General features: G+C 44.4%; 1 protein-coding gene across 1 annotated transcript; it reads left to right on the plus strand.

The window, feature by feature from the left end:
• The first annotated feature begins 11413 nt into the window (after positions 1–11413).
• On the plus strand, positions 11414–13534 carry LOC123049288 (laccase-14-like). Its single transcript, XM_044472229.1, has 2 exons — positions 11414–11539; positions 11680–13534. Exons 1-2 carry the CDS (start codon positions 11453–11455, stop codon positions 13276–13278), a joined length of 1686 nt encoding a protein of 561 aa, XP_044328164.1. The 5' UTR covers positions 11414–11452; the 3' UTR covers positions 13279–13534.
• Positions 13535–13758: the final 224 nt, after the last annotated feature.

Genomic DNA, 13758 nt, shown 5'->3' on the forward strand with positions numbered 1-13758 from the left:
GAGATGAGAACACTAACTTTTTCCACGCAGCCGCCAACTGTCAACACAGGAAAAACAAAATTAAACTGCTGGTTAAAGATGACACAGAGTTTTTCAGGGATCAAGACAAGCTTCAAATTGCCACTCAGTTCTTCACCGATATCTTCGGCAAGCAATCTGTGTCAATGCCAACTTTGGACCCCAGGAACTTATACGACCTGGCTGACCTAAGCGCGCTGGAAGTGCCTTTCACCTGGGCCGAAATTGCAGAAGTTATTCAGAAAGCTCCGAGTAATAAGAGCCCGGGGCCTGACGGCTTCACTACTGAGTTCTACAAGAGCTTCATTGGGCTCCTAAAGGAGGACTTAATGATGTTCTTTCAAGCTTTCTATGACCATGGCAGTGATCTGAGCGGCATCAACACTGCCAATATTGTGTTGCTCCCGAAGAAAGAGAACCCAGCGGATATCAGGGATTTTAGGCCCATCGCTTTGGTTCATAGTATACCCAAGCTTGCAACAAAGGTTCTAGATGTCCGACTACAAAGTTTCATCCCGAGCCTCATACACCCACTGTAGTCTGGTTTTCTGCCTGGAAGATGCATAGTTGAAAATTTTGCACTGGCAGCCGAACTGGTTCAGCAGACAAATAAGAGGAAAAGGCCAATGCTAGTACTCAAGTTAGATTTCCAGAAAGCGTTTGACAGCGTCAGCTGGGATGCTCTAAAGCTCATCCTTGCAGCCAGAGGTTTTGGAAGCAGATGGGTCAGATGGATACATGATATCCTATCAACTACTTCGTCCAGGATAATAATCAATGGATCTTTTGGGGAGAGGATTGTATCAAGAAGTGGTTTAAGGCAGGGGGGTGCCCTCTCTCCCTACCTCTTCATCCTGGCAGCCGATGTTTTGCAACAGCTCTGCAAAAGGGAGCACCAAGCGGGGAACCTTAAACACCCACTTGGGGCCGACGGCCCCTTCCCGATCCTACAATATGCGGACGACACGTTGATCTTGATGCAAGGGGACATCCAACAAGCACGGGTTATCAAACGGGTTCTACAGGCTTTCAGTGATTTCACGGGACTTAAGATCAACTACCACAAGAGCAGTCTCATGCCAGTATGCCTTGACCCGCAGACTTGTCACAGTATCGCAGATGTTCTGCAATGTCAAGTGACAGCTTTTCCGGGCACGTACCTGGGATTACCCCTCTCCCTCAACAAGATCACACATGGCCTGTTGATGCCGGTGATTCACAAAGTGGACAAGCGACTATCTGGCTGGCTTGCAACCTTTCTGTCTTGGGGACGGGGGATGATACGTCTCCAACGTATCTATAATTTTTGATTGTTCCATGCTATTATATTATCTATCTTGGATGTTTTATGGGCTTTACTATGCACTTTTAATTACTTTTGGGACTAACCTATTGACCCAGAGCCCAGTGCCAGTTTCTGTTTTTTCCCATGTTTCATTGTTTCGCAGAAAAGGAATATCAAACGGAGTCCAAACGGAATGAAACCTTCGGAAAAGTTATTTTTGGAAAGAAAGCAATACGGGAGACTTGGAGTGCATGTCAGGGGATCAACGAGGAGAGCACGAGGCAGGGGGCGCGCCCCCCCCCCCCCCCCTAGGCGCGCCCTCCACCCTCATGGGCCCCTCATGGCTCCCCTTACCGACTTCTTTCGCCTATATATTCCCATATACCCTAAAACCCCCAGAACATAATCTAGATCGGGAGTTCCGCCGCCGCAAGCCTCTGTAGCCACCAAAAACCAATCGGGGCCCTGTTCTAGCACCCTGCCGGAGGGGGGGATCCCTCACCGGTGGCCATCTTCATCATCCCGGTGCTTTCCATGACGAGGAGGGAGTAGTTCACCCTCGGGGCTGAGGGTATGTACCAGTAGCTATGTGTTTGATCTCTCTCTCTCTCTCTCTCTCTCGTGTTCTTGATTTGGCACGATCTTGATGTATCACGAGCTTTGCTATTATAGTTGGATCTTATGATGTTTCTCCCCCTCTACTCTCTTGTAATGGATTGAGTTTTCCCTTTGAAGTTATCTTATCGGATTGAGTCTTTAAGGATTTGAGAACACTTGATGTATGTCTTGCCGTGCTTATCTGTGGTGACAATGGGGTATCACGTGATCCACTTGATGTATGTTTTGGTGATCAACTTGCGGGTTCCGCCCATGAACCTATGCATAGGGGTTGGCACACGTTTTCGTCTTGACTCTCGAGTAGAAACTTTGGGGCACTCTTTGAGGTTCTTTGTGTTGGTTGAATATATGAATCTGAGATTGTGTGATGCATATCGTATAATCATACCCACGGATACTTGAGGTGACATTGGAGTATCTAGGTGACATTAGGGTTTTGGTTGATTTGTGTCTTAAGGTGTTATTCTAGTACGAACTCTATGATAGATTGAACGGAAAGAATAGCTTCATGTTATTTTACTACGGACTCTTGAATAGATCGATCCGAAAGGATAACTTTGAGGTGGTTTCGTACCCTACAATAATCTCTTCGTTTGTTCTCCGCTATTAGTGACTTTGGAGTGACTCTTTGTTGCATGTTGAGGGATAGTTATATGATCCAATTATGTTATTATTGTTGAGAGAACTTGCACTAGTGAAAGTATGAACCCTAGGCCTTGTTTCAACGCATTGCAATACCGTTTGTGCTCACTTTTATCATTAGTTACTTTGCTGTTTTTATATTTTCAGATTACAAAAACCTATATCTACCATCCATATTGCACTTGTATCACCATCTCTTCGCCGAACTAGTGCACCTATACAATTTACCATTGTATTGGGTGTGTTGGGGACACAAGAGACTCTTTGTTATTTGGTTGCAGGGTTGCTTGAGAGAGACCATCTTCATCCTATGCCTCCCATGGATTGATAAACCTTAGGTCATCCACTTGAGGGAAATTTGCTACTGTCCTACACACCTCTGCACTTGGAGGCCCAACAACGTCTACAAGGAGAAGGTTGTGTAGTAGACATCAAGCTCTTTTCTGGCGCCGTTGCCGGGGAGGTGAGTGCTTGAAGGTATATCTTTAGATCTTGCAATCGAATCTTTTAGTTTCTTGTTTTAACACTAGTTTATTTTATAAAAGAAAACTACAAAAAAATGGAATTGAGTTTGTCTCATACGTTTCATCTTTTTAATATCTTTCGTAAGTATGAAAAGGAAAATTCTGCTCAAATGCTAGAAGAAGAAGTCTATAAAATGTTTGGCACTAAATCTTTGAATGACGAGCATGATTGCAATGTTGTTAGTATGAACTCTTTGAATATCCATAGTACTAATGATGATTGCACTAGTTATGATGAAAATGTCTCCTATAAACATGTCAATTTTTGTGGAGTGCATTGGGTTTGCAAGTACACACCAAATAGGGAAGATAGATATTGCAAGAGGCATAAGCATTTAGAAACTAAATGGTTGCAAGAAAGGCTAAATGTTAGTGCTGAAAATTTAAAATGTCTTAGCCATACTTGTGAACTTTGCAATGAACATGGTCATTTAAATATCAAATGCAAATTGTTTCATGACCGAATCGTGTCCAAAAATTGTGATGACTTGATTTCCCTTGCAGATCATAATGAACTTAGTTTGCTTTTGGGTTATGAAGAATGAAACGTCAAACTAAGCATATTCCAGAATATAACCTTGAGAAATTCCTCGATATTGATCTAGAAGAAATTTACATGTATTGTGCGGTGAATTGCATTGAAAATCCTTATATTGCCAATTACATAAAGAAAAGAAAAACAAATAGAAGATGAAGATAACACTAATTAAAGGGAAGAGACTTCCCAATATCCTCCTATTATTTCTTATGATGAATCAGGTAACGAGGAGGAGTTTTCTATTCAACCAATCTCGTCAATAAGGAGCTCAAAGAAGAGGGATAAACCCGCACATGATGTGAAGAGGAAAAAGAAAAAACGGAGAAGCAAAGGTAAAAAGGTATCCCTCCCAAATGATGTTGCTCCTACTACTCATTGTGATGATGATAATTGCTATACTATTGGTGCTATCCATACTATTAATGATGAGAGTGATTATGCTTATGATATGAAAAGGCCCAAGCTTGGGGAAGCTATGTTTGATGTGAATGACATATTTGAGAATACATTTGCTGAAATTAATGTTGGTCCCAAGCTTGGGAATGCTACGTTTAATGAAGATAATGTTTTTAGCCTCCCAAGTTTTGATATGCAAAGTTGTTATGATGATAGCATGCCTCCTACCTATGATGATTATATCAATGAAAGTGGGTTTGGAAGAGTGTCAACTTTAGGAAGTAATGATCCCACTATTTTGGAGGATGTTGAATCTTATAATATTTATGAAAGTGGATTTGGAGAGTCATGACTTTATTTAGTGATGTATCCACTATTTCGGAAGAGGTTTCAATTGATTATGATGAGAACAAAGTTGCTACTTATGATGATTATTGTGATGAAACTTATGCTATAAAAAGTAGTGATGATTATATTTATAAAACTTGTCATGATTATGATTACCCTTTTTCTGAACATTACTCTTTTAATGTGGAAACAATTTATAGTATTCAAGTCTCTTATGATACTTCCACTATCCCGAATGAGAAGAATTTTGCTTATGTGGAGAGTAGTAAATTTTCTATGCTTGTAGATCATGAAAAGAATGCTTTAGTTGCTGGTTATATTGTTGAATTCATTCATGATGCTACTGAAAATTATTATGAGGGAGGAACATATGCTTGTAGGAATTGCAATAATATCAAGTTTCCTCTCTATGTGCTTAAATTTTAAAGTTATGCTTGTTTTGCCTTCCTATGCTAGTTGATTATTGTTCCCATAAGTTGTTTGCTCACAAAATCCCTATGCGTAGGAAGTGGGTTAGACTTAAATGTGCTAGTCATATCCTTCATGATGCTCTATTTATGTTTCAATTCTTATCTTTTATACGAGCATCATTGAAATCATCATGCCTAGCTAGGGGCTTTAAGCATTAGCGCTTGTTGGGAGGCAACCCAATTTTATTTTTGTTCCTTGATTTTAGTTCCTGTTTAGTAATAAAAAAATCATCTAGCCTCTGGTTAGATGTGGTTTTATGTTTTAATTAGTGTTTGTGCCAAGTAAAACCTATAGGATCTTCTTGGATGATAGTTATTTGATCTTGCTGAAAATTCCAGAAACTTTCTGTTCACGAAAACAATTGTTAAAAATCACCATAACGTGATAAAATACTGATTCCAATTTCATCAGATAAATAATCAAATTATATAGGTCTTCCTATTTTGGTAGAATTTTTTGAGTTTCAGAAGTTTGCGTTAGTTACAGATTACTACAGACTGTTCTGTTTTTGACAGATTCTGTTTTTTGTGTGTTCATTGCTTATTTTGATGAAACTGTGGCTAGTAAAATAGTTTATAAACCATAGAGAAGTTGGAATACAGTAGGTTTAACACCAATATAAATAAAGAATGAGTTCATTACAGTAACTTGAAGTGGTGTTTTGTTTTCTTTCGCTGACGGAGCTCACGAGATTTTCTGTTAAGTTTTGTGTTGTGAAGTTTTCAAGTTTTGGGTAAAGATTCGATGGACTATGAAATAAGGAGTGGCAAGAGCCTAAGCTTGGGGATGCCCAAGGCACCCCAAGGTAATATTATAGGACAACCAAGAGCCTAAGCTTGGGTATGCCCCGGATGGCATCCCCTCTTTCGTCTTCGTTTATCGGTAACTTTACTTGGAGCTATATTTTTATTCACCACATGATATGTGTTTTGCTTGGAGCGTCATTTTATTTTCTTTTGTTTTGCTTGCTGTTTGAATAAAATACCAAGATCTTAAATTCTTAAATGTTAGAGAGTCTTCACATAGTTACATAATTATTAAACTACTCATTGATCTTCACTTATATCTTTCGGAGTAGTTTGTCGGTTGCTCTAGTGCTTCACTTATATCTTTTAGAGCACGACGGTGGTTTTATTTTGAAAAAATAGATGAACTCTCGTGCTTCACTTATATTATTTTGAGAGTCCTAAACAGCATGGTAATATGCTTTGGTTATGAAACTAGTCCTAATATGATAGGCATCCAAGATGGGTATAATAAAAACTTTCATATAAAGTGCATTGAATACTAAGAGAAGTTTGATTCATTATGATTGTTTTGAGATATGAAGATGGTGATATTAGAGTCATGCTAGTTGGGTAGTTGTGAATTTGAGAAATACTTGTTCTAAAGTTTATGATTCCCGTAGCATGCACGTATGGTGAACCGTTATGTGATGAAGTCGGAGCATGATTTATTTATTGATTGTCTTCCTTATGAGTGGCGGTCGGGGACGAGCGATGGTCTTTTCCTACCAATCTATCCCCCTAGGAGCATGCGCGTAATACTTTGCTTCGATAACTTGTAAATTTTTGCAATAAGTATATGAGTTCTTTATGACTAATGTTGAGTCCATGGATTATACGCACTTTCTTCCTTCCACCATTGCTAGCCTCTCTAATACCGTGCACTTTTCACCGGTATCATACACCCACCATATGCCTTCCTCAAAACAGCCACCATACCTACCTATCATGGCATTTCCATAGTCATTCCGAGATATATTGCCATGCAACTTTCCACCGTTCCGTTTATTATGACACGCTCCATCATTGTCATATTGCTTTGCATGATCATGTAGTTGACATCGTATTTGTGGCAAAGCCACCGTTCATAATTATTTCATACATGTCACTCATGAGTAATTGCACATCCCGGTACACCGCTGGAGGCATTCATATAGAGTCATATTTTGTTCTAAGTATCGAGTTGTAATTCTTGAGTTGTAAGTAAATAAACATGTGATGATCATCATTAATAGAGCATGGTCCCAGTGAGGAAAGGATGATGGAGACTATGATTCCCCCACAAGTCGAGATGAGACTCCGGACGAAAAAAAAGGCCAAAAAAAGAGAGAAGGCCCAAAAAACAAAAAAAACAAAAAAATGAGAGAAAAAGAGAGAAGGGACAATGCTACTATCCTTTTACCACACTTGTGCTTCAAAGTAGCACCATGATCTTCATGATAGAGAGTCTCATATGTTGTCACTTTCATATACTAGTGGGAATCTTTCATTATAGAACTTGGCTTGTATATTCCAATGATGGGCTTCCTCAAAATGCCCTAGGTCTTCGTGAGCAAGCGAGTTGGATGCAAACCCACTTAGTTTCTTTTGTTGAGCTTTCATATACTTATAGCTCTAGTGCATCCGTTGCATGGCAATCCCTACTCACTCACATTGATATCTATTAATGGGCATCTCCATAGCCCGTTGATACGCCTAGTTGATGTGAGACTATCTTCTCCTTTTTTGTCTTCTCCACAATTCTATTCCACCTATAGTGCTATGTCCATGGCTCACGCTCATGTATTGCGTGAAAGTTGAAAAAGTTTGAGAACATCAAAAGTATGAAACAATTGCTGGGCTTGTCATCGGGGTTGTGCATGATTTAAATATTTTGTGTGATGAAGATAGAGCATAGCCAGACTATATGATTTTGTAGGGATAACTTTCTTTGGCTATGTTATTTTGAGAAGACATGATTGCTTTGTTAGTATGCTTGAAGTATTATTATTTTCATGTCCACATGAAACTTTTGTCTTGAATCTTATGGATCTGAATATTCATGCCACAATAAAGAAGAATACATTGAGAAATATGTTAGGTAGCATTCCACATCAAAAATTCTGTTTTTATCATTTACCTACTCGAGGACGAGCAGGAATTAAGCTTGGGGATGCTGATACGTCTCCAACGTATCTATAATTTTTTATTGTTCCATGCTATTATATTATCTGTCTTGGATGTTTTATGGGCTTTACTATGCACTTTTATATTACTTTTGGGACTAACCTATTGACCCAGAGCCCAGTGCCAGTTTCTGTTTTTTCCCTTGTTTTAGTGTTTCGCAGAACAGGAATATCAAATGGAGTCCAAACGGAATGAAACCTTCGGAAAAGTTATTTTTTGGAAAGAAAGCAATACGGGAGACTTGGAGTGCACGTCAGGGGATCAACAAGGAGAGCACGAGGCAGGGGGTGCGCCCACCCCCCTGGGCGCGCCCTCCACCCTCGTGGGCCCCTCGTGGCTCCCCTTACCGACTTCTTTCGCCTATATATTCCCATATACCCTAAAACCCCCAAAACATAATCTAGATCGGGAGTTCCGCCGCCGCAAGCCTCTGTAGCCACCAAAAACCAATCGGGACCCTGTTCCGGCACCCTGCCGGAGGGGGGGATCCCTCACCGGTGGCCATCTTCATCATCCCGGTGCTTTCCATGACGAGGAGGGAGTAGTTCACACTCGGGGCTGAGAGTATGTACCAGTAGCTATGTGTTTGTTCTCTCTCTCTCGTGTTCTTGATTTGGCACGATCTTGATGTATCGCGAGCTTTGCTATTATAGTTGGATCTTATGATGTTTCTCCCCCTCTACTCTCTTGTAATGGATTGAGTTTTCCCTTTGAAGTTATCTTATCGGATTGAGTCTTTAAGGATTTGAGAACACTTGATGTATGTCTTGCCGTGCTTATCTGTGGTGACAATGGGATATCACGTGATCCACTTGATGTATGTTTTGGTAATCAACTTGCGGGTTCCGCCCATGAACCTATGCATAGGGGTTGGCACACGTTTTCGTCTTGACTCTCCGGTAAAAACTTTGGGGCACTCTTTGAGGTTCTTTGTGTTGGTTGAATAGATGAATCTGAGATTGTGTGATGCATATCGTATAATCATACCCACGGATACTTGAGGTGACATTGGAGTATCTAGGTGACATTAGGGTTTTGGTTGATTTGTGTCTTAAGGTGTTATTCTAGTACGAACTCTATGATAGATCGAACGGAAAGAATAGCTTCCTGTTATTTTACTACGGACTCTTGAATAGATTGATCCCAAGGATAACTTTGAGGTGGTTTCATACCCTACAATAATCTCTTCGTTTGTTCTCCGTTATTAGTGACTTTGAAGTGACTCTTTGCTGAATGTTGAGGGATAGTTATATGATCCAATTATGTTATTATTGTTGAGAGAACTTGCACTAGTGAAAGTATGAACCCTAGGCCTTGTTTCAACGCATTGCAATACCGTTTGTGCTCACTTTTATCATTAGTTACTTTGCTGTTTTTATATTTTCAGATTACAAAAACCTATATCTACCATCCATATTGCACTTGTATCACCATCTCTTCGCCGAACTAGTGCACCTATACAATTTACCATTGTATTGGGTGTGTTGGGGACACAAGAGACTCTTTGTTATTTGGTTGCAGGGTTGCTTGAGAGAGACCATCTTCATCCTATGCCTCCCACGGATTGATAAACCTTAGGTCATCCACTTGAGGGAAATTTGCTACTGTCCTACAAACCTCTGCACTTGGAGGCCCAACAACGTCTACAAGAAGAAGGTTGCGTAGTAGACATCAGGGGACGCCTCACTTTGGTTAATGCAGTCCTGGCAGCGATCCCCGGTTACTTCATGCGATGTTTTATATGGCCACAACAATCACTAGACAAGGTTGAACAAACCCTAAGGGGCTTCTTATGGCAAGGGAAGAACCAGGCCAAGGGAGGATAATGCCTTGTCGCTTGGGAAGTGGTCACATTGCCAAAAGAGCATGGAGAATTGGGGGTAAGAGACATTGCAGCACACAACATGGCCCTCATCTGCAAGTTCATGGCAAAGATCTTGCAGCAGCGCGGCGCTCCATGCTACAATTGGTTTGCACACACATACTGTCACAAGGAAATTTCCTGGTCTCCTCACAATCGGGACACCGCTATCTGGAGAGGCTTTAGGTCCACCTTGCGGCTGGTCATGGAGGCTACCAAATGCAAGGTTGGGGACGGACAGGGTACTGCCTTCTGGCACGACCACTGGCTCGAGTGTGGTAGACTCGTGACATGATTCCCGACTCTTTTCTCCTTCTCCACGTCCAAGTTCTGCACAGTTGCTTCCCAGTTTAGAGATTGCCAATGGAACATTCAACTTCATCCAAACCTCTCTTCCATAGCAACACAGGAGCTTGAAGACATGTCTGCGTGCTTGAGCAATGTTCAGCTACACGAAGGTACGCCAGACATCAGAGTGCCTCTTTTGGGAGACAAATCGGTTACCACCGCATACTTCTGCAAACTGCTCACTTTTAGAGGGAAGCTTTGTCCGTCAGCTAAATACATCTGGGACAGGATCATACCACACAAGCACCGTGTTTTCTTATGGATTGCCCTCCAGGACAGACACAACACTAGAGACAATATGCTAAAAAAGCATTGGGACAGACTTGTATACATAACGGGTGTGATCTATGCCCGGCCGCAGAGACAATGAATCACATCTTGCTAAGATGCAAGCTAGCTCAAGCCATATGGGCCAAGCTTGGAGTACAAGACCTTGCCTCATCTTCTATTGGAGCAGGTGATCTCTTGTGTTCGCAGCAGTCGCGGGCTCGGCACGGCACCAAGTGGCATGTCTTCTTCACAGCATGCATAGTCGCCCTTTGGAACGCAAGGAATGCTCAGGTGTTTGATGGGTCCTTTTGGAATGAGAGGCAGTTATACAGCAAGGTTGCCGATCTCGTCAGGCTATGGAGCCTACGCGCTAAACCACATGATAGACATAACCTTTCTCTCTGAGCAAATGCTCTCGCTGCTAATTAGCCTTTCCAGGAATCGCCCCTCCTTCTCCCACCCTTTGCTTTGTATCCTTTTTCAGGTCTGGTGATGGCCTGCTGCACACAATGTGCGGTGATAACATCACCTTCATGTAAATGACTCCGGTCATCCGGGTATTTTTACCCGTTATAAATGCATAAATAGAAAATGCTCTACCTTTTTATTCAAAAAAAAATGTTTACAATGGGATTCACTAGGACTGGCGTTGGATAGCCGGCTAGCTTAGTAGCTTGTGTTCTTTTAACGATTGTTCAACGGTTTTTGGTTCAAAGAAAATCCAACATGCAGGGATATCACATGATAAAATCATCTTATTACAAAGACATCTCAAGGTACTTGTGATCGCACACACTTGTACGTGCATTGTATATAACATGGCACGAATGGATGGATGCCTTTAAGCAAAGGTACGTATTGCTAGGTAGAGTGTCTAGCGATCGTTGCCCGTGCCTTCTCATAGTAGCTCGAATTGCCCATCGAGGTCTATCCAGCTCCGAGATCCCCGTGCCACACGTAGTCTTCGTGCATCCGTCCCTGCAGAAACAGACTACCCACCTGCAGTCTGCAGCGTCTTCTTTCTGAATTGACAGCGAGCACTGCATGCAACTCTAGCCCATAATCATCCATCTTACTGTGCCCCGGCGGGCCTTATATATTGCCTGAGATGCGTCCAATAGCCCTACGACCTTCCTTCTGCACTGCACTGCATTGCATTGCATTGGTGTGATCCATCGAGAAATGTTTTGGCTTGCATATGCTCTCGTTTTTCTCGGATGCCTTGGCCTGCCTCCGGCTGATGCTGCCGTTGTCGAGCACACATTCTCTGTACGTGACTGCTACTACTAATCTCTTTGCATGCATGCTATCCATTCCCCTGCGGTTCAACCTGCGTGCACATTTCTGCGATGCACTGCTGATCGACAGCTATTTCATAACGTTGACGACATTGCAATGCATATGCGCAGGTGGGCAACCTGACGATCGATCGGGTGGGGCAGCGTCAGGTAATCACGGCGGTGAACGGGCAGTTCCCTGGGCCCATGCTGGAGGCTCGCGACGGCGACGCCGTCGTGGTGCACGTCGTCAACTACTCCCCCTACAACATCACCATCCACTGGCATGGCGTCCTCCAGCGCCTCTCCGGCTGGGCCGACGGCCCCAGCATGGTGTCGCAGTGCCCCATCCGCCCCGGCGGCGCCACCTACACCTACCGCTTCAACGTCACCGGCCAGGAAGGCACGCTCTGGTGGCACGCCCACGTCTCCTTCCTCCGCGCCACAGTCTACGGCGCGCTCCTCATCCGTCCTGGCCCCGACGAACCGCACTACCCCTTTCCCACGCCGTACGGCGAGGCCACTCTCCTCCTCGGCGAGTGGTGGAACGCCAGCGTCGTTGACGTCGAGAGGCAAGCCATGCTCACCGGCGGCCCGCCCAACAACTCCGTCGCGCTCACCATCAACGGCATGCCCAGCGGCTACGAGCTGGCCGTACGGCACGGCGAGATCTACTTGCTCCGCCTCGTCAACGCTGCGCTCAGTTACCAGCTCTTCTTCAAGGTCGCGGGCCACGCTTTCACGGTCGTCGCCGCCGACGCCTGCTACACCGACCCTTACGACACGGACGTCATCGTCCTCGCTCCGGGCCAGACGGTGGACGCTCTGATGCACGCCAACGCCTCCCCGGGCCGCTACTACATGGCCGCCCAGGTCTACCAGAGCGTGGCCAACGCCACCTACACCACCACCACCACGGGGCTCCTCCGGTACGAGCATGATGCGGCGGCAGCAGCTGGTATGAGTATGATCATGATGCCGAGCATGCCGGCGTTCAAAGACAGCGCGACGGCCCAAGATTTCTACGGCAGACTGACCGGCCTGCTGCGAGACGGCAAACCGACGGTTCCCCTGCACGTGGACACGCGGATGCTGGTGACCTACGGGCTGGGCATCGCGCCGTGCATGCCAACGCAGACGCTGTGCAACCGGACGCGCGGCTCCGTGGCGGCCAGCATGAACAACGTGTCGTTCCAGCTCCCCAAGGCCATGTCGCTGCTGGAGGCGCGCATGAGGGGGAACGCCGACGGGGTGTACACCCGCGACTTCCCCGACAGGCCGCCGGTGATGTTCGACTTCACCAACGGCTCCATGAGCAGCAACAGGAGCGTGATGCTGACGTCCAAGGGCACCAGAGTGAGGAGGCTGCGGTTCAACACCACGGTGGAGGTGGTGCTGCAGAACACGGCCATCCTGGGGTCCGAGAACCACCCGCTGCACCTGCACGGCTTCAACTTCTACGTGCTCGCGCAGGGCGCCGGCAACTTCAACGCACGCACCGCCGTGCGCTCCTACAACCTCGTCAACCCACAGCAGCGCAACACCGTCGCCGTGCCGGCCGGTGGGTGGGCGGTCATCCGCTTCACGGCCGACAACCCAGGTGTGTGGGTCATGCACTGCCACTTGGACGCTCATTTGCCTTTCGGGCTAGCCATGGCGTTCGAGGTGGATGACGGCCCAACCCCGGACACCGTTCTTCCTCCGCCGCCGCCGGACTACCCCCAGTGTTAGAAGATTGACCATTCATGTCTAGCCAACAACAGATTCTCCTTCACACTGCTGTTTATTATCCTTATGGGGCTGTTTGAAATGGGTGTAAACTTAGTGTAGTCACCAGTATTTGGTTCAAAGTCAAGCTAAATACAGGTGGCCACGCTAATTTTACAACCATTCCAAGCGGGGCACATAATTTACTAATAGTACTGATTTCTAAGGTACTAGCACATTTATATTTTAAGGCCAATAAATGGAGAGAAAAATTTATGCATATGATTTACAAATACCTAATCCTGATACTATTTGTTTAACATAGTAGTAGTACTCAGAGTTTGACTTTACAAATGTCGAAACAATATAGGCCCCTACCTTTACATATCAGGTTTTGTTGAGTATGGCGAGTCTAGTCTTATTCTTAAGACTGGCAATCCAAAGCTAAGACAGTGCCAACTAATGTCTTTCGCGTGCGCGCGCACACACACAAAAACTAATGAA

The sequence above is a fragment of the Triticum aestivum genome, chromosome 2D (assembly GCF_018294505.1).
Source record: "Triticum aestivum cultivar Chinese Spring chromosome 2D, IWGSC CS RefSeq v2.1, whole genome shotgun sequence".
NCBI lineage: Eukaryota > Viridiplantae > Streptophyta > Magnoliopsida > Poales > Poaceae > Triticum > Triticum aestivum.

Bases quoted from the DNA above. Each gene is read 5' to 3' on its own strand.
- LOC123049288 (XM_044472229.1), top strand. From the start codon at position 11,453: ATGTTTTGGCTTGCATATGCTCTCGTTTTTCTCGGATGCCTTGGCCTG. The intron at 11,540-11,679 runs GTACGTGACTGC...GCATATGCGCAG, and splicing joins TTGTCGAGCACACATTCTCT to GTGGGCAACCTGACGATCGA.